The 25752-nt window shown below is 41.6% G+C and overlaps 1 protein-coding gene across 1 annotated transcript; it reads left to right on the top strand.

Annotated features, from left to right (window-relative positions):
- Positions 1-251: 251 nt before the first annotated feature.
- MELK (maternal embryonic leucine zipper kinase) lies at positions 252-25752 on the top strand. The gene is made up of 19 exons (XM_018086147.1): positions 252-643; positions 2661-2939; positions 4540-4641; positions 4933-5018; positions 5462-5578; positions 6045-6188; positions 7618-7686; positions 8773-8865; positions 9958-10056; positions 12599-12667; positions 13205-13303; positions 14238-14324; positions 15648-15776; positions 18138-18284; positions 18955-19180; positions 20888-20978; positions 21408-21579; positions 23389-23492; positions 24588-25752. Exons 3-19 carry the CDS (start codon positions 4578-4580, stop codon positions 24763-24765), a joined length of 1974 nt encoding a protein of 657 aa, XP_017941636.1. The 5' UTR covers positions 252-643; positions 2661-2939; positions 4540-4577; the 3' UTR covers positions 24766-25752.

The raw sequence follows: 25752 nt of genomic DNA, 5'->3' as shown, positions 1-25752 counted from the left end.
CAGCAGTGCGTCTCTGACCGCCTCTCCCCCCGCAGCCGTTTTGCTTCTGCGGGGACTTAAAACTGCCCCGACTGGGCTGAGATCAGCTCCCTGGCCGAAATCTTTTAAGTGCCGTCCTCACCTCCTCTGTCCCCCTGCCCGCCGCCCACCCTCCTCCCGCGCAGTCCCCGCTGATGCTGAAGTTGATCTGCGCCCAGGTTCTGCGAACCAATCTCTGGCACACCTCTCTGCAATCCCAGCCCTGCAGTTGCTATCCCAACCCTACAGTGATTTCAGCTCCAGCTCCACGTTTTCCCACCACCAAGTGAAGTTGCTCCTTGATCAGAGCAGGATGTTTACTTCGGGTCCAGCTCTAGACACTATATTCCAGCTTCAGCCCCAGAGTAGCTATCCCAGCGTATGGGGATAGGGCTGAAGGTGGAATCACTGAGGGGCTGGCATAGTGGTTCTCCAGGTGTAGTGGTGAGGAGTCAGCACTTGGGACTCACTGTGTCCTCTTTTCTTGGCAGCAGCCATCGGAGAAGACAGAAGAGGCATCGTGTAGGACAGTGAGGCCAGAGTGAGTGAACAGAGGAGTGGCCTCAGGCTGGAGAGGGGCAAGAGAAAGGCAACGTGGGCAAAGGGACCTCCCCGTTTTCACCAGGTAACCTGCAGGGTTGTAATATACTTAAGATGCATTTGCTGTGCATCCATATGGATAGGCTGCATCATCACGGCTAGGCTTCGCGAATGAAGATTAAGGAAGGCTCTGTCCACATTTATTACAGGCATGCTGGTGGCTAATGAGGCCAATACGAGATAGACATAACCGATTGCAGGATAGGCTGCAAGCACGAGGGAAAAGTCTCACCTTAGAATGGTGACATGAAATCTTCTTCTATTAACCATCATGCATTTCTTAGTACATAAAATCTATTTAATGAAAACCAAAACATCAAACAGTGGATCGATCAAGTTGTGCCCTGGCTGCAGCAGATGCCTGACTGCACTCAGCAAACAGAAGGTGCCTCTGGGGACCAGTGAGTACTCTGGATGCTAATGCTGTCAGAGCTCAAAATCTAAGCTCTCAACAGAGAGATATGAATAATTTCTGGTTCCTTCAGCTTCAGGAAGCCACAGTGGCAGATGGCCAAATGTGCAGTCAGTTGGCTGCAAGACCTTTAACTCATCGGACCAAAAGTTACTGCAGAAAGAAAAATAAAAATCTATCAGAGGAAGTTGTTCACGGATAAAAGTCTTCATGCATGGTTCCGTGCAAGTTTCTTTATGCCGTTCCTTCAGTTTTAACTCCATTACAACTGATTCCAAACCTTCTGTTTCTGAAGGTCTCATTCATTCAGGTTGCTTCTCCTCTGGCATTTCATCCACATGTCCTGCATAAAGTTTCTGAAGGCTGGTTCTTCATGACTCTCCTCAGTCACTGAGGGAAGAAATGACAGTTCAGTGCTATTTCAGTACTTGTTCTACTTGCGTTACTGAAAAAAAGCTAGGTTCAGGACAGCCAAAGCAACATAGAAAGTCTATTCCATCTTCAACTACATTACAGGGCAAAGGAAATAAGTGATCCTACCCATCAGTGGAACAGGGAAAGAATGAAGATTGAGTCTGTGAGCTATGTAAGAGAAAAATCACACTGTAACAACTTAGAAGATTGCTCCAAGACCATAGTCACAGGAAAAGGGAAGAGAGCCAGGGGCAGAAACTGTAAGGCCAAAAAGATGATGGACACATCTGTGCATCAATCAGGTTCAGAGGTCACTGCATTCTCTGGTTTATGTGTGTTATACACCTATTAATTACTTGAATAGAAAATTTAAAATTCAACTTTCACAAAGGTTACAGAGTGATATCCCTAGAGTGACCATTGCAGCTGAGCTTCTGCTACAGATTCTGACACGTCAGGTGACTGAATGTTTGCTTGTTTTCTAAGCTCTCCTTACAGTCCATCCAGATCATGAAATACAGAGGGGATTTCTTGACTAGACAGGCAGCTTTTAGACCTCATTCCCTTACCTTCATGGTCAATGTCATCAGTGTCACCCTCCCTCTCTTCTTGCTCTTCATCAAGAGTTCCTCACTGTTAGTATTAGCTCAGAGGGACCCATTGCAGAAGCATCAGGTCCTTGAAGGGAACAGAAACGGCTGTAGACAAACCAGTTTGCTAAAGGTAAGGTTTCTATCTACACAAAAACACAGCAATGAACACCTGCTCTAAGGGGACAGAAAGCTGCTTGAGGATCCCAGACACAGGACAGACTCCTTCAGCACCTACTTGGCTCATATAAGGAACAGTGCAGCCAACAGCAGAACTTTCTCATATTCTAATCTGACCGTTTCACCTTTTTAAAGTATTTCATTATTTCTAGTAGGTTCACTGCTTTAGCTACACAGTGGGGTTTCTTCCAAACCTGTGACTGACACAAGAAGAGCTAAGTGTGACCAATCCCACAGGAACTAAAGCCCCACTGCTCTAACATGGAGCTGCTTTCACACTTCTTGTGAGGACAAAGAAGCACTGTATTACTTCACAAGGCAAACTCTTCAGAAAACTTCTGCAGTAAACTTTATCTTCCTGGGGAGGTACCTGCTGCCCTGCACACACACACTGCCCATGTCCTTCCACAAGTGTTCCAGCTGCTCTCTCTTTTGTTTATTTTCAGCTTCCTCCTGTAGATAAAGATTTACATGTGGATTCTGAGAACATTTAAAACATCAGGAGAAACCTCACTCAAACCCAGCAGTCTGTCCCCCAGTCAGAGAGCAGAAGTCACTCTCTGCAGGTCTTACATTTCAACTAAGGTTACACAGAACTTCTGACTAAGCATGGAAAGCAACCTCCAGTATGGTGGGATTCTAGGACGTTTTCAGCAGCACCGGGAAGCCAAACTCTGTGTAGCTGTGCCTGCAGAGAACTGTCGTTTGGACAGCCAGAACTCAAGGTGAGCAGAGCTACTGATTTTGCACTGCAATTCAGTCTTTCTTACTGACTAAGTCAAACTAGTACTCTTCACTTTCCCCTTTACATCTCTCACACTTTTCCCCTCACATTTTCTAGACTTTTTCTCCCCTCACTTTACTCCTACTTTCCCTCTCATGTTCTTCACACTTTTCCCCTCACGTTTCTCAAGACTTTCCCCCTCTCAAGACTTTCCCCCTCTCGTTTTAGCACTTTCCCCTTCATGTTTCCTGCCCTTTTTCTCTCCTCAGGTTTTCTGTCCTTTTCCGTCTGATGTTACCCACCATTTCCCCTCATGTTTCTTTCACTTCCCCCCCCTTTTTTTCACTCATGTTTCCCACCTTTTCCCCCTCATGTTTCCCAAACTTTCCCCTTTGTGTTTCTCATAATTTCCCCCTCACATTTCTCATGCTTTTTTCTGCTTGTTTCCCACCCTTTTCCTGTCCCATTCCCTGGCCTTTTTCCCACGCATGTTCCCCACTTTCCCCTTCATGTTTCTCACACTTTCTCCCTCACACTTCCTGCTCTTTTCCTCATCACATTTCTTGCCTTTTTTTCCCTCGTGTTTCCCACCTTTTCCCCTCACATTTCCTGGCTTTTCTCTCCCCCCATGTTTCTTATGCTTTCCTCTCACGTTTCCTGCCCTTTTCTCCCCTCACATTTCCCTCACGTTTTTTCACTCATGTCTCCTGCCCTTTTCCTCTCACATTTCCTGCATTTTTAAATTAACTGACACATGAGGTTACAGACTGGCTTGTGGGTTTTGTGTGTACAGAGCAAAGCTGCAATACTGCATAATGAGCCTGTTGTCTGTTAATGGCCATCTACACAGAGGGACAGAGGGGATGACAGTGACCTCTCCGCCTGTCCTGCGCTGCTCCAGGCCAGAGCCATGCCTCGTCGTGGCCAGGGGCGCCCACGAGCAGGCCGCGCAGGGTGCCGCGGGTGGCCGGGCCTGGGAACGGGAGGGGCCGCCGAGCGCGCTGGGAAGGCCTGTACCGTCTCCCGGGGCCCGCAGTCCCGGCTGCCATCTTGTGCGTGGCGACAGCCCCAGCAATGCTGGTCCCATTGCAGTCTCAGGTGGCTGCAGGCGTGGATGCGCTTCCTGAAAGGTACGGGTGCTGTTTCCCGTCTCTGCAGGGGACCGTTCGCGGCCGAGGCCGCCCACCTCTGCTGCGAGCCGGGAGTTGACACCCACCCACCGTGGCGGCATCCGCTCGCTCTAGCCCTCCCTCCTGGCACGCCCCTCCCATCCCTACCCGTTCCGGTCCGGCAGCGTGAGGTGATTGGCCCCTCGGGCCCGGCAGCCGGAAGCGGGAGATTTGAACGGTAACGGGCTCCCGAGGCGACTGCGCTGCGGGGTCGCTGCTCCCAGCGGGGTCGCTGCTCCCAGCGGGGTTGAATTTGGGAGTCTCTTGCTGGCACCGCCCCGGGGACCGGGACTCGCTCGCGCCTGTCACCGGATAGCCCTTACGGAGTCCGCCTCGAACTTGCCCGTGAGAGCAGCCGCCCTCCCCGGGGCCGCAGCCGAGGCGCTTCCCGTGCCCGAAAGCGTGAGCGCGGGCTACGATCTCTCCTCTCAGGAGCTGAGAAGAGCTGCCTAGCCCCTGCGGGTCGCAGAATGGCCGGAGGTGACTATGCGGAAGTTCTCAAGTACTATGAATTACACGGAACAGTCGGCACAGGTGGGCTCAGTCTGGGAATGCAAACAGGTGTATGTGACGTGTTCGCCCGCCTGAGCGTTTATCTGAGCAGAGATTAACTGTTACTGCGGAGGCTGTGGATCATATTTCCAGGGTGTATTTTGCGAGACAGAAGTCTGGAAATGTAGCTGGAAGGTAGTGGAGTGATCACTTTTTCCCCTAACAAAGGTGCTGCATGCTGTGCATATAGGACGTGTTCCAGGGCGATTGAGGTCACAGGTGAGAAAGCTTGTTGCCATGCAGAGCTTTACACATCTCTGTTTCAAATTCTAGGTGGGTTTGCAAAGGTAAAACTTGCGCGGCATCGTCTCACTGGTGAAAAAGTTGCGATAAAAATCATGGACAAACTTGCTCTACAGGTAAGTCAAAAGATACTTCTAAGTCGGTAACGTTCTGTTTCTGTGGAGTTCTTGGGAGCACAGGTGCAACTGTCTCTGTGGGCTGGTGGTGGATGCTATGGGCTTGAAAGAATGTTAACAGAGCACCACAAAATTCTGTGCCCTCATATGGAGTGGGCAACATTCTCTGGCTGTAAAACTGAGGGAGTTATAGATTTAAATAATGAATGACAAAATAAATTACAGTAATTCAAACGCAGTGCTGATGAGAATAGTAGCAATTGTACATCTGTCACTTGGGGCTTTGCTGACTAGTGTGTGAGCAGTGACAGAGCTGGAGCTGCTTGAGTTTGAGCAGTTGGACTGTGCTGTGACATTTAATGTTGTGCAGTAGTCTACTTACTGTGATGTACAGGCTGTCAAACTAGTTGGCAATTTCATAGCTTGCTGTTGTGTTCTCTTAGGATGATTTGCCTCGTGTTAAATTAGAAATTGATGCCATGAAGGACTTGAGTCACCAGCACATTTGCAGGTTGTATCATGTGATTGAAACACCTCAGAAAATATTCATGGTTTTAGAGGTAAGAAACCGTGCTTCTGCTATGACAAAGGTCCCTGGGTTTAGCTATAGCAGCAGATGGTGACTAAGTCCAAATGAAACAATTCTTAGAAAGTCATCTCAATGGCAAGTGTGTCCAAGGTGCCATAGTTTAAAAATAAAGCTGGCAATATGTTCTGTCCTAACTAACTTTAATGCCCATCTCATGCTCCAAAAACTAGCACCAGTGGGATACACAGGACCCCAGAACTCCCACAGAGTTGTCACCTCCTGGGCAGTTTCTGTTGCCTGTGATGTTAAAGTGACATGTCTATAGCAACACGTTGGGCAACAGTTGGGCTCCTGGGCTTGTTGGGTTTGTTGCAGGCTGGCCTGGAACACACTTGGATGCTGCTGGGATAAAGCAGAGGGAAAGGAAGAGTGCTTTCGTTCGCGTTTAGATTTCATGACTGTATTCCAAATGTTTTCTTTCTCCTACCTTTGTGCAGTACTGTCCTGGAGGAGAGTTGTTTGATTACATAATTTCTAAGGACCGCCTTTCCGAGGAGGAAGCTCGTGTATTTTTTCGGCAGGTTGTTTCAGCAATTGCTTATGTGCACAGTCAAGGATACGCCCACAGGGATCTCAAACCAGTAAGTCTGAACAGTAGTCAGATTTGCACAAATAATAATGAAGACCCAGTTTTATTTCTCAATATGGAGCAGGTTTATCTAACATCTTCTCTAACATTTGCTGAAAGAGCATTATTTCTACTTGATGCTTTGTTCCTCAGCTGAGCTGGATGTGTCTGTATCTGAGGAAGGAACTTCCTCTGAAAGAGAAGCAGAACAGTGCACTCAGTTGAGACTGGAGCAGACACAGATCTGATTTGGTGCTTAGGCATTCCTTCTATCCTCTTTATTTCAGCTTGTACCCAGAGAGAGTTGTTATGCTTCCTCTCTGTTGTGCAAACCGTCATGCCCAAAGGAGAATGGTGACCCCCACAGCTTAAACTCAACAGGGCGCAGGGGGAGGGACATGCCACAGGACCTGTGGCTTTGCTGTCACTGCAGGGTTTAAGTGTGGGTTTAGCAAATGGAAGCCTTGAGACCATTTCTCTTTGAAGGGGTTAGAAGTCTGCATGTTTAGAGACGCTGGCAACCCTGAGAAAAGCAAATTCTTACTGTACAAGCATTTTACTAGGCAGCTCATAAAATCATTGTCTCCAAAGAACTTCTCTCCAAGGAAAACCTTCATTGCATCTCTTGGAAGGAGTTGTCTCATAGCTGGAGTGCTGACAGATTTATAGGATCATGTCATACTTTGGGTGGGAAGTGACTTCTAGTGGCTTCTGTTTGAATCTGTTGCTCAAAACAGCATCAGACTGAGCTTCTTGAGGCTTTATCCAGTCACATCTTGGACCTCTCCCAAGGATGAGGCACAGTGTCTCTGCTTTCTTCCTTACGAAGAGAAAGGGTTTTCTTTAGTTCCAGTCATCATCCCACCACATGCTGCTGTGGAGGGGCTGACTGTCTTCAGGCCCCCCCTTGAAGGAATTAAAAGGCTGCTATGAGGCCTCCACTGACGCTTTCTCACCTGCAGAGTGTCTCTCCCTCAGGCTCTCCTCACTGAAAAAGCGCTCCAGCATCCTTGGCAGGCTTGTGCCTAACCATGGAGCTTACCTTCGTTTGATGTCTTTCCTGTGCTGGGGGGGTGGGCAGAAACTCGATGGGCTGTTCTTGCTGTGCTGAACAGAGGGTGAGTCAGTTCCCCTACTCTGCCAGCTCTGCTCCTTTTCATACCACCTGGGATATTGCTGGCTCCCTTTTCTGCCAGGGCAGGCTTCTGCCTCACACTCAACTTCCTGTCTAGCAAACTTCCAGGCCCTTCTCAGCAGGTAGGAGCTCATATTGCCTGTCCAGAATACAGGACATAATCATTAACAACTGGTCAAAATCTCCAGAGGAGAGCTCTAGGTAAATTCTAGCTGCTAATGGCAAGAAGAAATAATGTGAAAGGAAATGTTGTTTCTGGAATGACTTGGGTTACAGAAGAATTCATTACTGCTTTCTCTTTTACTAGGAAAATTTGCTGATTGATGAGGAACATAACCTGAAGCTGATAGACTTTGGACTTTGTGCAAAGCCAAAGGTAAGAGTGTCAGTTGCTCTCACAGAGCAGAGCTAAATCAGCTACAGTGCACACATAAGAATTGCAGATGTAACTTCAACGTGCAGTGCAGAGCCTTGCATTGAATTCAAGCTGTTTGTCTAGTTGTTGTCCCATTGCTGATTTCTTGGTGGAGCCTTAACAGTATGAGAAAGCAGTAACCTGCATGTTCTAAGCAGAATTTCAGATCACTTTCTCATCTTATACTTCATCTTTTATCCCAATCTAAGGCAGAGATCACCTTGTGTGTGTGGAATACCTGCTTGTACTGTAAGAGTTATGTTGGTGTGCATTTTTCCCCAATAAATTTCGGTGGTGTGTGTCTTTTTTCATAAGATTTGTTTATGTGTGGAGGTTGTGGATCAAATCAAATAGATTCCCCTTACATTTACAAAGCCTCTGGATCCATATGCTTGTACAGAGTTGTTTTCCAAGTTTAGAGTTGATTTCTAGACTGCTGCTCTGTCAGCTTCACCTGCAAGGTAGGTGCTTGTAAGAAACAATTTAATGAGAAGAAAGTCTTGCCTGACCCAAAGTCCTCGGATTGTTTTAGCTGACTCAAGTTAGAGCACCTTGCAACCACTGTCTTGATGGTACAATGTCATCTTACTCTGATCTGCTTAGAACAAAGCCCAGGCAAAGTATTTACATGGTTTTAATAAGGGAGCATTTTTTTGTGGTTCTTTATGAAGTTATTGCTTTAAATATTGGTATAAATATCCAACCAGCCTCATGCCCAGTAGCTCTTGGATCACTGCTTCCCAAGTTCCATCTCTTCTCTTTGTGGTCATGAAAAGAAGTATTCCTATCGGAGGAGGAGCTGCAGAAAAGACTAGTGGGATAACACGTGAATGAGCAGCTTGGGATCTGAATGTCTGCAGGACACTCATGGCCGTGGACAGTTTTTGCCTCGTGAACCCATATATTATGCCAAAGCAAAATATAAGGTGGATGTAGATAGACAACAGAGGAAAATGAAGCCTCTGAGGCCTCTTATGTTGTTGCTAGAAAACACCATCTGTGTTAGAGCCAGTGCTTCTGTGTCATTGATTTCTTGTCTTGTTCTAGGGTGGCCTTGACTACCATCTGAACACATGCTGTGGAAGCCCAGCTTATGCAGCACCAGAGCTGATTCAGGGCAAAGCATACATTGGCTCAGAGGTATGTAGCACAACTGTGAATTAGGGTGGTTTTTTTCCTGCCTCCTTTGTATTTAAAGGTGGTGAGGTTGAGATACATTCCCTTGATGTCTCTCTTCAATGCCACTGGATAATGTTGCCTCAGTGGCTCTCAGAAGCTGTATGACTGACAGCAGTCACAGCCTGGAATAGCATATCATGCTCTTAGCCAGCTGGCTTGTTCATGTCTGACTAATCCTTCACTGTCTCCAGGTGTTACTCTGTGTTTTAGTGCCCTGCAAAAAGTAACTTATACTTCTTCCGTCTACATTATTTCAAGCAGCAATTTGTTAATTATTCAACTCTTGTTGTGAAATTTTTATGCAGTCTCAGTGTCTTGTGTACTTTACCTTTAAATTTGTGTATGAAAACTTGCTCTTTGTACTGTGCAGTGTAGTAAAATTAGAGAGAAGAAAAACTGTGGCATTTATCCAGCTTTGATTCCATGTCTGGAACATTAGGGCCTGCTACTTGCCTCTGTAAATCCATCCAAAATGCTGTAATTGCAATTCACTCAAACTTAGCTGGCTCTACTGTTGGGTGGAGTCAGTCTTTTTTCCTTTACTGCCCTTTGCACCACTGTCCCTGTCCTCTAACTCTTGTTTTCTTTTTTTTGTTTTGTTTTCCATGAAGTCAGTGCTTCTCTAAACCTCCTTTTGCTTTATGATTGAAGTGTGAATTACAGTATGAGGCACATGGACTTTTTCATGACTATATAGAAAAAATAGAGGGGCTTTAAAGCTGATTATAACTGTGCTGATAGGTATTGTAATCGGTAATACATTTCAGTCAAAATCTCTTCCAATGAGTTTGATTTCATTTTTGCTTGAGACATCCTCGTAGGCTGAAGGTAATGCAGCAATTTGGTGACCTAAGGAGAGGATAATAGTTTTACCAGTGCTCCAGCTTGAGTGAATTGAAAACTGAATTCAGGTTGTGTGCTTTCACTTGGAATGTAAAGACTTAGGGAGCCTACTTTTAGTGAGTTGCATGTGCCAAAGAGAGACAGTGTTACCTGTGTCTGAGCCATTTTAGACAGATCAGGTTTGTGAACTCTCACTCTTTTATTTTTTAGGCAGATATTTGGAGTATGGGAGTACTGCTGTATGCTCTGCTGTGTGGTTTTCTCCCCTTTGATGATGACAATGTCATGGCTGTCTACAGGAAGATACTGGTAGGTATTGATGGTGCTAGAATACATGAGGAACAGGCATCTCTAAGCATTATGAGAGGCTTTTGCTTTCTGATGACAGAACCTGTTGAGCTGTGCTTTGGGCAAAAGGCTTATTTGTGGAATTTTGTTATGCTTTGTTACTTTTCTGATCAATATTTTGTTTTGGATTTGTTTCTGTTTTCCATCAGCCTTTGCAGGACTCTAGGCCAGTCCTGTGATACGGTAGAAAACTGAGCTTCAGTAGAAGCATTTTCTTGCTAGTGGCCCAGATTTTTGTGTCTGAGCCTTTATCTATCTTCTCCTTGTATTTTATGGTTTACCAAAAGTATTGTTCTTAAATGTCAGCTATTCTCATATCTAGGAAAAGCAGGATTCTGCATCTGCTCTTACACTTTCCTCCTCCTAAATGAGTTGAATAAATAGTAAGTTATATAATTAAGCCATTGGTTCTGTTTCCCTGTAAACTCCTCTTGATGTGGCTAAACAGATGCTATTTTTTATCACACATGCACCTCTGCCAGCCACTTTCTGAGCTGCCATAAAATCTATGTTGATAAAGCTTACACTAAGTGAGTGGGATGAGGAACAGCAGTGTTCAGTATGGGCTTTGGGTTCATCTATCTCGTTCTCCTTCTCTCGTCCAGAGTCTAGTATGTTTAAACCCCCCTAGAAAAACTCCTTGAGGTGTTCAAGGGCTACTTTGGCAGGAGGCAGCTGACACTGCTCTGCACAGGAAGTCTTTTTAGCGTGCTAACAGTCTGGTCTCCATGAAGCACCAGACTAGCTCATCAAAGAGTGTGGCTTTTTATTCTGGAATTGGAGCGGACTTAAATACCTGGATAGAAGATCCCTAGGAAGCTTGGTTTGAGTGGTTGCAGAGAACTCTAAAAAATAAGAAGGAAGCAATGGCTTCAAAGAGGTTGTGTAAAGGTGCTGATGTTTAGATGAGGTGCCATTAAAATTACATGACTTCCATACTCACATAGTCATAGAATATCTTGAGTTGGAAGGGAGCTATGAAGTCCAACTCCCTGCTTCTTGCAGGACTACCTAAAACTAAACCACATGAGTGTTGAGGAGTGTTGACCAAATAATGCTAGTGCTGAAGTGTGCTGAGACAAGCGATGAGGTTTTAAAGTTTAGTCTGGAAGTGGTCAAAACCCAATTGTGTCACAGGTGTTAAGATGCAGTCTTACTATTTCCACTCCAAATTTGTTTTAATTTCATGTGGCTATGAACTGGAAATTGCTTGAAATGAGAATACTTACCCACTGTTCTGGAATTTAATTTCACACATTACAAATCCTGAAATTTATTGTAATCTCAATTTGGACCAGTTGCTCCAAGTCAAATCTGCTGTTTGAATCTAATTAGAATCGTATGACTTACATACAATGTTTCTTTCCTCAGAATGTTCCACCTCTCTTCATTTGGGAATACTAGAATGAATGTCTTTTGAATGAAAAATCAAGTTGTGGTGTAAATTCTGTAAAAAAACCCTTATATCTGGTGTGATCTTATGTACCTGGTAGATATCGCAACCTATCCAGCATTGCCCATAGTCCAGTAGATGAGAATTGTTTGCTACATCATTTTCTGTAGCAATATATTAAAAGCAAAATGTAGATTACATACATTACTTAGTTTCAGAGTAAAACTGCATTGTGAAACACCCAACAAACTATTCACAAATAACCTTTTACTAAGGTCTGTAAAGAGGTAAGCTAAATTCTTTAACCGTGATGTCAAAGCAGTACATACTCTGCTTAGAAATGCAGGCTGCATATAATGCAAATGTTTTTTCATTGAGGAATTTATCTGTAGAAAGAAAACTGCCATGACAGAATGATAAATAGATTATTTGACAATGACTGTTTATTAATTTTATTTTTTTTGTCAATTTTCATTGCAAAGTAAATGATCCTTGATGGTGAATTTGGTTTGGTTTTTAGCCACTGTTGTACCTCACCTCTGAAAGCAGTTTTCAATTTTCTTCTAATTGAGAATTAAAGAAAACCAACAGTAAATCATCTGATTGAAAAAAACTTACCTCTTAGACCTGTAACCTTTCTCCTGTCTGCAGTATAAGATTGAGCATTAGATTTAACCTGTTCAAAAAAAGAATATCTTAATACTGAGGATGGTGTACTTTTAGTGTCTGAAAAGTATTGTTTTCAGTGAATCTTCACATTTCAGAGCGCTAATATCAGTCATTCATACTCCAGCATGTTTGCACTTCTAGAACTTCAGTATTGACTTGATACAATGGATAAAGGAGCAGGTTAGCTGCAAAAGTGGGCAGAGATGGAAGTTTCAAACAAGCTGAATGGGTCGAAACTACAGCTGGTGATTCAAACATGGTATTTTCCTTACTGATGCAGCTGGGTTTTAGTACTACCATGATGTTTATTCAAGTCATTCTTAAAGCTAACATGTTCCTGCTATTCTTTTTTTTCCGGGTGCAGATGTTACTATTGTCCAAGTACTTTAGTAGTTCCTTCTGAGATTCAAGGTTAGTTCTAAATCCTCTTCTTTTCTGCAGAGAGGAAAATACAGTATTCCGAAGTGGCTCTCTCCTAGTAGTACACTGCTCCTTGACCAAATGCTGCAGGTAAAGGTATTGTTTCTGTTGCATAGGTCTATAAAGTACTGTTACATAGGTCAAAACATTACATCACTGAAACATTTAAAAAGAATTCAGTGTTTGAAAAAGGAATTTAATTCTTATACACTTTTGAAGAAATTATTACCGTTGCCTTTGGCTCAAAAATATTTGAGAATGGAAATAATTAAACAAAGTTTAAATGATTTAACAGAGTCTTTGAACAGCTTGCTTTCAGTTGTTCTTAATGTACTATAAAAACAAGAGCTCTTTTGTAAATGAAGGTAAACTTACTAAATATGTATTTGGGCTACGCCTAGGGAATGTAGTCAGTGCTGTATATCCCTGGGACATCTATTGTAACTTGACAGTTTCTGTAACTGTCCTTCACAGCTCACATCTTTGAGTGTGAGCTTCCTTTTGATGAAGTTCTGAAACAGTATTGGTTTCCATTTTTACCCCTAGCCACCCATTCTGTGTAGAAGACAAATTATTTTTTCACTTCTCCACAGCTTATGTATCACTTTGATTTTTATTGCCCACCAGGTTGACCCAAAGAAGAGGATTACAGTCAAACACCTGTTAAGTCACCCTTGGCTTATGCAAGGCTACTCTGATGCTGTTGAGTGGCAAAGTAAATACCCAGTAAGTACTCTGGTCAGATGAATATTGAAGTGTTTAATGTAATCTTTACTGGCTTATTACCATCCTTACAGTATGGGGGTGTGAAGGCATTTCTTCAAAGATGAACTTTGAGATGGCCATGGTTCCTTTCTGATTCTTTAACTGTCAAAATATTATTATTTGCTCTTGATTTCTCTTGTGGAGAAATTTCAAATGTGTTTTCATCATATTCTGCAGCTGAATCTGCAAGATAACTGAATTCTCATCAAAATGTGAAGTATTTCTTCATATGAATGACCAATTCCTTCTCCAGGCTGCTTGATACTTTGTTTAAGGTGTAAAACGCAAATATTCTGGAGAGCATGCTAAGACATGATTATGGTCTATCTTGTATGTAGTCCTCACTGAAATAAAAAATTCAATCTCATTGAAAGAATATTTGTGCTGTCTCTCTGTCACTTGTTTTACTTGTGTGAGAGATGAAGGCAGAGGAAAAAAAACAGAATAATCTGGTTGTCAGCAGAAAGTGCTGAGAAGTTCCTGTATGTTGTCACCAGATGCCACTGTTTCTCTACATAAAGAAGAGCTTGACTGTGCTCGCAGTGTCAGTGCTACTAGCTGGCTCTGGAAAAGATATGCATGTCTAGTGGCTTTGGATATTTATGGACAGATGAAAGAACGGCCTCTTATCTAGTAAAAATCTCACCTCCTGTTGGGTGGCTTACTTGAATTCACAAGCTCTCAGCTGTGAGGGGCCAGGCTGTGAAGCTGTATGACTTTTACAGTCTACTCCCTACAATGTTTAGTTATGATGCTGAACATTTGAAAGATAAGGTCTAAAATCATCGTTGACTATTGATTCAGCCCACTGGGTTTCATGACAGTGTCACTGTGAGGTGTGGATTATGAGACAACTTGAAAACCTCATGTTTCAATATCCATCATGTTCTTACAGCTGGGACATCTTGATGAGGACTGCATAACAGAGCTTTCTGTGTTTCATGAGCAGAGCAGGGAGACTATAATGGAATTAATAACAGAGGTAAGGAGTATATATCAGTAACTTACAGTAATTAATGATGGTAATAGAGTAAAAAAATTTACTGTGTTATCAGATACTGTGTCATGTATTCTCAAGTATGACATTTTAAATACTTTGCAGATTTAAGGAGCCCCTGCAGAACTAGAATCTGCCTGTAGCTTGTAACTATAGTTCTGAAGTTCAAATTTGTTTATTTCTTTTTATCTTTTAATTGTGCTCATGATGTTTCCTAAATCTTACTGTTATTTCCCACTATGGTAAAATCCTTCTGAATCTCTGGAAGTTAAAGTAGATTTACAGAAATTTATAGTTGAACAACAGATGCCATTTGCTGGGTTAGCTCTTTGCTTTGAAATGGTTCAATAAGTAGCAGGTGAAGAAAAAAGGAGAAAAATATCAGAGCAACACCAAGGTAGACTACAAAATATGTATTTTTTTGGAGTCACTATTCAGTTTTTTAAAAGTAGTGAGTCACTTTTGACTACAACTGACAAAAGTTGAACTGACTACTTCTAGAAGAATTGTGCAAAGGTTAGCAATAACATTGCAAGCTGTAGAAGAGACTTAAAGCATGATGCATACTCCAGCTTTTACCTGAATCTGAAAATTCCTCCTTAAAATTGAATTTTTTGCTTCTTTGTAATTGTTAGCAGTGACAATAGTTGGGGGTTTTTTTCAACAGTTGGGTTTCCCATGTAACTGTAGCAGAAGCAGACTTTGAAACTGTGTGTTATACTTACGATAGGTTTGTGGAGTCGATGCTCCTTGTTTTTCAGTTACAGCAAATGATCAGAAAAGTCTGTCTACATGGGGAAAAGTCCTTCCAAATAGCTTTGTGATATTTGCATAGTCCTTTACTGAAGGACTTCTAATCCCTTATAACTAATTCAAACTAACTGTATATGCTGCAGACCTATCAAACATGGTGCTTGTGTTCCTCACACAAGCAGAGTTGCTGAAAATCCTGCAAAAAGTTGGTGCTGTTTGTAGGGGAAGAATGGGCAGGAGGGACTTCAAAAATATGGTTAAAATATTGGATAAACCCAATTACTAGGTTTGCCATTCACTTCAGTAGATATAGATCCTGATCCCAGCATTAGTTTCCATGCTAGCACATGAACTGCAAACTAACTTGCAAAGAACTTCCGTAGTGCCTGTTTCATGATCTCAGACACATAAAGTCTGAAATTACGCTGTGATCCAACATTAGGGTGGAAAAACTTGTGGAGACGCAGAAATTTTCAGAAGGCTGAGCTTGCCTCATATTTGCAAGGTTTCCAAAGAGGAGATTAAAATACTCTTTTTCTCTCTGTGTCTTGCCAGTGGAAATATGACCACATGTCAGCAACATACCTCTTGCTTCAATCCAAGAAGGCTCGCGGCAAGCGTGTGTGTTTAAGGTTTCCATGTCTAACACAACATGCCAGAACCATGCCATTGGCAGGCCTCAAGGTAAGCTTGAGTTCAGCAGGATAGCATCCTGGTTAAAATCCTGCTCTGCATTGACAAAGCTCTGCCTGAGGAAACATGCTGGTGCTCTAAATATCATTAAGAGAACATGTATGCAGTCAGCCAAAGTCTTGGTCATTAAACAGTTGAGTCTTATTAACACGACTTAGCAACTGGGATGCTTCTATGGATTGGCTTTATTGGAATAGCTCTGGCAGGGCACAATGTATCAAGTGCTGCACAGAATCCCTCCTTGGCTCATGTTAATGGGCCTTATCCTCTGTTGTCTGGCCTGTGTGATCATTCCAGATCTTGTTCTGTGATGACTAACTTCTTACTGCACTCCATGTTTCTCTCTATGTATTTTTGTACCTTGGGTTGCATTTCACATGGCTTAGTAAGGAAAATCTGAAATATCATGGCATGTCACCTGGGCAGCCTGCTTTGAGATGACATGGGCACTGTGTGAGCTGTTGATCAGAGAGCCAGTCCTTCCTCATCTGTTTCCTTTGGGAATGTAATCCTAGAGAGGACCCAGTTTATTTTGAGTAAAGGAATTGCTGCTTTTTTTCTGATGATTGGGATTTTCAAGCAGTTTTGTATATCTTAAGGGAGTTTCTATTCCTGTAGTTTGATAGCAAAGTGCACATAGGGCACTTCAGAAATTGGCCAAAGTTGCTAAATCGCTTGCGGTGTCATATATAATATGCAGCTATATGAGCTGTTGGTGATATTTGTCTGTTAGACAAACTGAGAAGCATTCAGTGGAATCTCAGACTTACCATTAGCCATTCCCCCTTGAGCTGAGGCACCTGTGTGAAACTGCTTGAACGTGCTGTTTTCTGTGTAGAGGCAAGCACTCAGGAGAAATACTTTCTTATGTATCTGATTCAGTTGCGTTTAAATCCTTTCAGTTAACCCATACAGCTTCTTTGAGATGAGAATTGTAGGCTTACTAGAGCTGCATAACAGATCGTGAACCATAAGTGTTTCTCAGGATGCATAATGTGACTTCATGATCATGGTAGGTTAGCCTTCTACACTGCAATGATTAAATGGAGGTTCTCTAGGTTTAGTTGCGCTGATACTGTGAAGTTACTGTATCGCTAGTGATGTCCTAGGTAAATTGGTCTGGCAAATGCTACTAACATATGCATTACGCCTTCCCAGGTGACGGTGGGGAATTGCTGCACAATACAGCAATCCATTAATCCTCCAGCACCACTCAGGACACATTTAACTTGCTTGTGTGTAGATGCTGTGGGTGAATATCAACTGAATTTGCTGAAACACCTACCTAGAAGAGCTCTCTAGCTGAACCTGGTCTAATGTGAAAACAACCAAACAAACAGAACCTTTAATTTAGGCATTTCTGAATCTGGTTGCACAAGCTTGTACGGAATACTTCTTTATTTCAAGCAGTTTAATGTTGAAGGATATTGCAAAAAATTCACCATGCCATGAATTTTATCTGGAACACAGTAGCCCAGGTATCCTAATCAGGCATTCATGTTGTAATGGAATGTGATTTCAACTGCAATATCAGGCTCCTAGATTCTTGGCTGTAGTTAGCAGCCCTCTGGTAAGGGCTTTTGAGTAAATCATCATGGTAGGTCTGGCAGCATACCAGGGAGCTCTGTCTCTATTCCAGTAGCAATGAGAGATCAGTTCACTGTGATATCCTTGATCATAGGCCAACAGAAACTTACCTGCCAGCAGACATAACTTCCTAAAATGGTATCCATTCCAGCCAAGGACTACCAAATGACCGTGTGCGGTTTCACTGAAATACTATGGAACAAGGCATCAGGAAGAGTTTCCCGAAAATAACAAAAGGTGTTGGAAACTAAGGATACCTTGACATGCATCTGATTGTATGTGGTGTGAGCCATGACGGTTAGAAATCTTCACTGAAGTTATCAATTCCTTGATTTAACAAATGACAACTTTTTTGGGGAGCTACCCATCAGATGAAAGGTTCCAAATGCTAGTTCCAAGTATGTGTTTACCTTTATCCAGCCCCCTTTCAAATTTTGCTCTATTCTTTTACTGTTAGGATTTTTGGTAAAAAGAGGTTGTAGTCCAAGCCTTGAGTTCAAAGGTGGGTATTTCTATGAGTTGCTTCTCTTCTTGACACAGGTAATGAAAGATGACTTGGCAATGATGCTTTGAGAATAGTTTCACATCTGCTTTTGATACAAATAACAAATCCACAATGAGGATATTAAAACTTAGGTCACCATCATGGGAACTTCCATTATTAGGAACTTAAAAAGATATTAGATTTAGATTTTAATGGTGCTTTTCTGATGAAATTCTACTTCTAAGCATGCAGTGGAATCTCAACTGAATCTTTCTTTTCAGTCTGAAAACATTGTGATGTGTGAAGACATGCCAGACTGCAGTGAAATGCCATGTGCGTTTGGATCCATGGAATTTTCAGATACAGCTTCACTGCTTAAAGAATCTCCTTTAGAAGAATTTATTCTAAATACTCATGGAACAAAACAGGTGTTTGATAAACTATTCTTAATCCAAAAACGATCTCATTGAACATAAAAATTATTGTGTATTTAAATGTTTAGTGGACCCTAGCCAAGACGAGGTACAAACTAAGTAATGAGATGTTTTAAATATATAGGCTGCACATATGTTGTGACTTCTTCTAGCTGTAGGTCATGATTGATTTTTTTATAACTTGACATTCAATTTGCATAAAATTAGCATCTAGAAAATGAGTAAATGAAGATTTTAAAACTGCCTAGAAAAAATAAAGTGGAGCGAACAAGGTCTCGGAGCTAGGCTAGAGCTGCAAAAGTCTCCGAAGAAGCGCAACCTGTCTGTATTGAACAACAAAATCCAGTGAAGCAATTAAAATTTTACAATTAAGCCAAATGAAAATTCTTAGCTGTGTTTCAATGAGTTGGTCACTAACAGTTTTAAATGGGCAAACAAAAGAGTTTAGAAGAGCAGATATAGTAGTGGCAAATTACTCAAGAACTTTATTAGCAAGTTATAGAAGGAATCAGAAGTATTGAAGAGTTTCTAACTATTTTGCTCTATAGGCAAGCATTGTACGGTATTTTTAACCTGCTTCAGAATTTCCTTTTCTGTAACATTCCTGAATATGATCAGAATACCGCAAAGGATGCCTCTTTTCTTTCTGTTACATCTTTTGTAGCATTCAAAGCCTGATGCTCAATTGGATGATACGGAATTCACACTGTCAACTCCAGTGACAAAAAAAGTGGCATCAAAGAAGCATAAAAACAAAGAGAATGTAGAGACAGAGCCAGCTTTAAGAAATGAAATGCCCTTTGCACTTCCTGCTCCAAAGACTCCTTTTGCGAAGAGTCAGATTGAGACACAGGAACAAGCCATACCCCCTCACACACCTGCCTTCAAAGGTACATGGAATGTAACTAATGACAGCTTAGAACATATATGTGGCTTGGGAATTATTGGAATTCAAATATGAGCACAATACTTGTGCATCCAACACATCTGTTTCTGGAAGACGTCTTTTGTCCTAGTCACCATCTTGATTTTTCTAGTACATCTGGTTGGTGCTGCAAGAGTTTTAACCATGCATCAGGGCATGTTACTTGTGTGCTAATAACAGGAGTTATTACTGCTCACAGTATCACATATGAGTGCCTTTTGACACATTCTAACATGGAGCTAAGTGCTGTGTTCCTAAAACTTGCACCTGGTTCTGCTTTTCCGTGAAGGTTGAGAACATGATTTCCTCAACACTCCAGTTTTCCTTTGTGATTACCTTAAGTGAAAATAAAGGTACACTTTTAGTCATCTGCTTTTATTGCTGCTTCTAAGAGAAGTCATCTAACTTTTGGATTTCTCATAGTTGCATATCAGCATTTTCACAGGAACAGTCCATTGTAGCAGTGAAAATACTTCTGTTAACAACATATAGGTCTTGCAGCTATGCAATAAACCTCAGAAATCTGTCTACATTATGTCAGCTTTTCTGAGTTATCACGTATTTCAATCCTCAGCCTATCTAGTCACGTACATGTTCTGTATGTACATTACTGTTTCCTTCAATGACTACCATAGAAGTTTTGGTGTTGATACTGTAAATGCTATCTCTGTCCTTCAAATGCCAAGTGCAATAGGAGAGTCGTCTGTTCCAGATGCTAAGGAATATTGTTCAGGAACAGTAAGTCCTTGCAGACTGATTCAAGGAATAAGGGTTCTTGGACCTATTGCTGTTTAATGTCATCCTTCGTAAAGGGTTTAAACAATTGCAATAAAAAGACTAGTTTTTCATGAGTTTATCTTAAGATTGTGTGCGATAATGTGAAGTCTGACATCACAGTAAGTTTAAAATGCAAAATAGGTACTCTCTGAAATGGGAAAGGCAGAAACACTGTTTTAGCTCACTTATTTAGATTTTTGATTATTAAACAATGAAAGCTAATTCTTCGATGCACTGAAAAATCTTTGATTCAGGAAAGGTATTAATACTTCCCTAGAAGTAGAAAAATGGAAGTATTCATTGGAAATTTTGAGGTTGTTTGTCTGGGATCAGGTGCAACTCTGTAGAAAGCTGAAACTTTGAACATTGAAGTTGGGTATAATTGCACCAACTCATTTGATGACTATTTCACTTAGTGTTTTCTCCTGCACATTCAAAACCATGCTCTGCAGACACTGACTTTTTAGGCTGCTATGTAACATCTACATCATGTATTAAACATGGCTATATAAACTTACACCCTTTGTATAAGGGAAATGAATCAGTGAAGAACACAACTATTTGATGCAGTGGATTGCTCAGTATTTATTGTGGGAGCAGTGGCAGAGCAAGAAAGCAATTCGGATCCTGAAATTCCTTATATTGAACTGCATTGCTGACTCTTTAGGTTTGACTTGTAGAGCCCTGGGGAAATCAGTTGCAGTTTTAATTTGTAGAGTAGAGGTAGTACTGTTGTTGTATGAAAAACATATTTTATCATTTTGAAAATACAGACCTGAGATAGAAAAGGGATCTGATTTTTGAAATAAATTATTAATAATGAGAAATTGTTGCTGAAGAAAAGAAAATCCTTTATGCAAAGACATACCTGTTTGGCTTGGATGCTTTCTTTCAGAGAGCCAGTTCACTGCAGTCACCCCAATTAAACCCACAAACCTGACAAACACAGATGAATTCACAGCAGCTGAGGTTCTTCCTGAAAGAAGGTAAGTGTCCAGTTATTTGTGTACACTCCCGATTTAGAGCAGGACTGCCTTAATCCATGTGCTGCCTAGGAAGTCTTGTTACAGCAGCAAGCAGTAATTTCTATTCTCTTGGTAAAAACCTCCCTTAAACCTCTTTCTACAACACTGATGGTACAGAAAAGTTTTAAAACTATGTAACTCAATTATCTTTAGGATATATTCCTATTTTCCATAATGTGAGTTCCTATCCCAGTTCTCCAGAGGACTGCAGTTTCTAGATACATCTCGGGATTTAAACCTTTCAAACTTTTGAACAGAAACTCCTACGATATCCTGCACTGGATTTGACTTTTTTTGTTATGGCATGTGTGGTAGTATTTTAGTGACATGTCCAAAATACTTAATTTTTTAACACTGAGAGAAAAATAACTGATTGATTTGTTCATGTAGCAGATACCACTCAGTGGAATTAGGTCTCAACCTAGGTCACATGGATAGCAGCCAAAAGAAGAGAAAAGCCAAAATATTTGGAAGTCTTGAAAGAGGCTTAGATAAAGTGATCACAATGCTTACGCCAAGCAAGAAGAAACGATGCACTAGAAGTTGTCCAAGGAAACGTAAGGTATGGTTGCTGCGAAAGTCTTACAGGAGAACAAGTATTAGGACTAAATTAATTATATATTAATTATTGTATTACAATTATTATTATTATTGAAAACATCCAGTAGCTTCAGAAATGGTCTTGTGAAAGCTTCTGTGACCTGTCTTGCCTGCTTTCTACAGTAGGGTGCTCTTACTGCATTGTTGTTAACAAGACAATGCCCCAGTTTTCACAGTGAGGCATCTTTTAGTCTGGACTCAGGCAAGTCATCAGATCCAGGTAGGAGTTTCATCATTGCTGCTTATAGCCCATCTAAACCAAATGTGAAGGAAGCAGAATGGTTTTAAAAGAGCCCTAGCTGACAGGTTTTCATGTTATTTGTAAAGAAATACTGCTAGCTGTCCCACTGAAAAATGCTAACCTTCCTGGCTTAGGTTTCTGTAGCCCAGAAGCAATATGTCCATTCTAGGGTCATCCTTAGATGTCTAGGGAATCTGAAATTACACTTAGAGCCTAAATAACTACACCTTGTGAGAGAATTTCTGACAGTGTCCCTGTAATTTAGATTGTTTAGATTTCAATGTCACTGCATTCAAGCTGGTTGGCTATTTATCCTTTAGGTAGTCATAGAAAAAGCAGTTCCTCAGGCAGTGTGCTGCACAGAACACTTTAATATTTCATTATTAATTTGTTCTTACTGAAATTACTCATGAGGTTAATATTAGCTGGGTAGAATACACATCACATGGCATTGGCATGATACTGTTGTAGTGAACAGGACAATCATTTGGTGAAGCAGCAGCAGTGGCAAATGAGGTAAGTCCAGGTGTGAGCATCAGATCGAGCTGTACAGGAGCTCATGGATACCCAAGCAGCAGCTCCAAGCCCTGGCAGGACCCAGAAGCCCTTAGCAGGCAACCAGGTGTTGAGGGGCATTTCCAGAAGCAGCGAGGGAGATTTAAAAGCTCCAGGGAGCACAAGTGAACAGGTGGACAAACGATGTGGTGCAGCAAAGGGATGTGGTGCAGCAGTTTGCATGGCAGTTTGCATGGGCAGGGTGTGTGGGGAGGGTGCTGTACTCTGCAAGTAGGTGAAGGTGGCAGAGCACTGGAACAGGCTGCCCTGGGAGGTTGTGGAGTATCCCTTTCTGAAGACATTCCAAACTCACCTGAACGCATTCCTTTGTCACCTGCTCTGGGTGACCCTGCCTTGGCAGGGGTGTTGGATTTACAGAGGTCCCTTCCAAACCTAGCTATTCTGTTATACATCACTCAAATGCAACATATATACTTCAGAAGCTATACAAGGAGGAATTTGTACTTGAATCTGTAGGCAACGTTTGAAAAATGTGATCACCATGAAAGAACGTAGGTTGTGTACCAAGGCATAAACAGTTCTGCAGAAGCCAGTGATGTGTCCCTTCAGTTGACTGGCTGCTGGGACATCTATTGCAGATGTCCGCAAGTTGTTCAAGAGTTCACTTAGTGCATAAGCTCTTATATGAAGTACTAGATGTGATGTATATAAAGTATACTTTACTTATAACAGTAAATTTTTGAGTAGTAAGTTACCTTTTTTCTTTCTACATGAAAAGCGGCATGGTGCTGTGCCTGTTCCTTGATATCGGAAGCACTCAGTCTCAGCTCTAGGCCATCTCCCAACTGTCGGGCACGCAGCAGGGTGATGGTTTGGGGAAGTTGAAGCATTTGTCACGAAGATTAGCTGTTCTGAAACTTTCTTTGTGAAAACATTTTGCAATGTCTTCGGTTTTAGGAGAGATATTTTTATTTTTTTATTCCTCTAATTGTTTTAACAAGCTGACTATTTTAGGCACACTGCAATGTTACCATCACTCACCTACTGAATGCAGACCAACTGTTGAATGAAATAATCACCGCTCTTTCGAAGAAGCATGTGGAATATGTTCAGAAGGGGTAAGTGTAAAATATGATGGCTCAAACTTATATTTGTCTAAATAGATGTTACTCCAATCTTTGATAAAGAGAGTATTTAAACTTACTTTCTCAACACCACTGTAAAATAATCTTATAGAAAATGTACAAAGCACTACATTACTGTGTGCGATAAAACTTGTTGACACAATGCAAAACTATGCTAAGTGAGCTCTAGCAGATCTCTTTGACTAACAGTTATCAACCAATAATAGTGAGATAAAAATTCACATCATCTTGTGTCTCATGTGAAATTTTAAATACAAAAAGTTTGCTTGGGTACAGTCACATGACCAAATGGGACAATTTGGGAAGTAACTTACTAATTTTTTAACCCTCATTCTTGGCAGTTAAAAGACATTAGCCTTTAGCCAAGAGATCAGTATTGTCTAAAAGCTGTGCAGAATCTACACCATTGGTGGATTAACTTGTAGGGTTTACTAGCTAGACTAAGGTACTGATTGGTTAGATTGGTTCTTACTTCTGATCAAACTCAGTGTCTGTTTCCTGAGTACCTAACACATGAAATAAACATTGTGGGCACTTTTCAATATGCATTTTCTCAAGTTCTTGAGTATTTCAGTGATGGGCATTGTAAAACATCAGAGTATACATCAGCCTCTGATGCATTCCCAAGCTCTGAATCTGGAAGGATGTTGGATTGTACAGCAGCACCTTCTCCCATTGTAATGTTTCAAACTGTGCATTCAGATTTTCCTATTTTCACACCAGCTAAGCTGTAACAACCAGAGATAAGAGTGGTCTTGTTTAGGAAAAACATGGGAACTTTCCATCATTCCAGCTCTGAGGATGAGTGTCTGTGGCTAGCAGGGGTTCCTGTGGCTGGGTGGAACATTGGCGCTGAACGCCTGGTCCTTGGTCATAATGATAACAATAGTACTCTGATAATAAAGTATTCATGAAGCTCTCAGTTGACTAAATTGTGGGTTGTTTCCCAATATTCTCAGTAGCAATGGGATATTTTTTGTAAAGTGGTTTTATTAATTTAAAATTGCATTGCAAAACAAACATTAAATGGTTCAATGATTATTCTGTTTTCCTTTTTGTTTTCTACAGTTATACCCTGAAATGTCGAACACGGTCAGATTTTGGTAGAGTAACTATGGAGTTTGAGTTAGAAGTGTGTCAACTCGATAAAACTGAAGCAGTGGGTATTTGGCGACAACGGCTTAAAGGTGACGCCTGGGTCTACAAGAGGCTGATGGAAGACATCTTATCTAGCTGCCAAGTGTGAGTGGCAGAGGCTTTTATCATGATGTTTTGGAAAGGTCTGTTCAGAGAAGTAATTCTTTGTCACAGTCACAGCTATATTTGAAAAATCTGTCATATTTCTTCGGTTTTAACCATCCCTTTTTGTACATATGCCTTCTGTACATTTCCTTTATTAGGTTCATAATAAATGTTCTGCAACTGCAACTTTTCTGAAGCAAAATTCTGTAAGCTGTTCCCTCTCTCATATATTTTTCACATATCTGGGTTAAAAAAGTAGTGGTGTTTATGTGCTGAAGCTTTTTGTGCTATGTCTTCAGTTATCAAGTGCATGTGGCACAGAAATTGTAATTTGCATAATTCTCTTGTCTCTGCTTAAGTAGGATTTATTGAGATCATTAACTAAGTCACAGCTGTGGTTCCCAGAGTTACACTATATGCTCAGTGTTGTACAAAATAGGACTGGCTTCAATAAATGTGAAGTCAAGAGTGCTTGGATTTAAACTGTGATCTCATATAAAGTGTTGCCGTATCTCATTACAAAGCCTCAATGACACTTAATAAGCCTGTGCACTTTCTGATGCTCTCATGTTAACGTGATGATATAAGGATCATTGAAGAACAACAGCACCTTTGAACTGTTGGGAATGGAGAAGGCATTTGTCACCCTGACTGTCTGCAAGGAATCCAGTGACACCTTTAACAGAATTTAAGCACCGGAAATAAAACTTGAAATATGCAGAACAAGAAAGGACACCTAAGAGGTGGCTGGGGGGTTGGGGTAATACCTTTAGAAAATGGTGCGCGTGCTTGTGCTGTCTGTTGTGTGGATTGTTTATTTTTGCCTTTAGCTATGCTTCAGCAGCAACCACATCCGGCTAAACCCAAGCAACAGCAGTGGGAAGACACATGTTAAAGCCTTTCTGTATGCAAAGACATCCAGTAATACCTAGACAAGTTGACAGTGTGCTGCAGCTTTTTCTTAAACTACCTGGAGGCAACTGGCACATGC

Source organism: Manacus vitellinus, unplaced genomic scaffold, assembly GCF_001715985.3.
Source record: "Manacus vitellinus isolate BGI_N305 unplaced genomic scaffold, ASM171598v3 scaffold_9_pilon, whole genome shotgun sequence".
NCBI lineage: Eukaryota > Metazoa > Chordata > Aves > Passeriformes > Pipridae > Manacus > Manacus vitellinus.
This window is presented reverse-complemented; position numbering and strand designations above follow the sequence as displayed.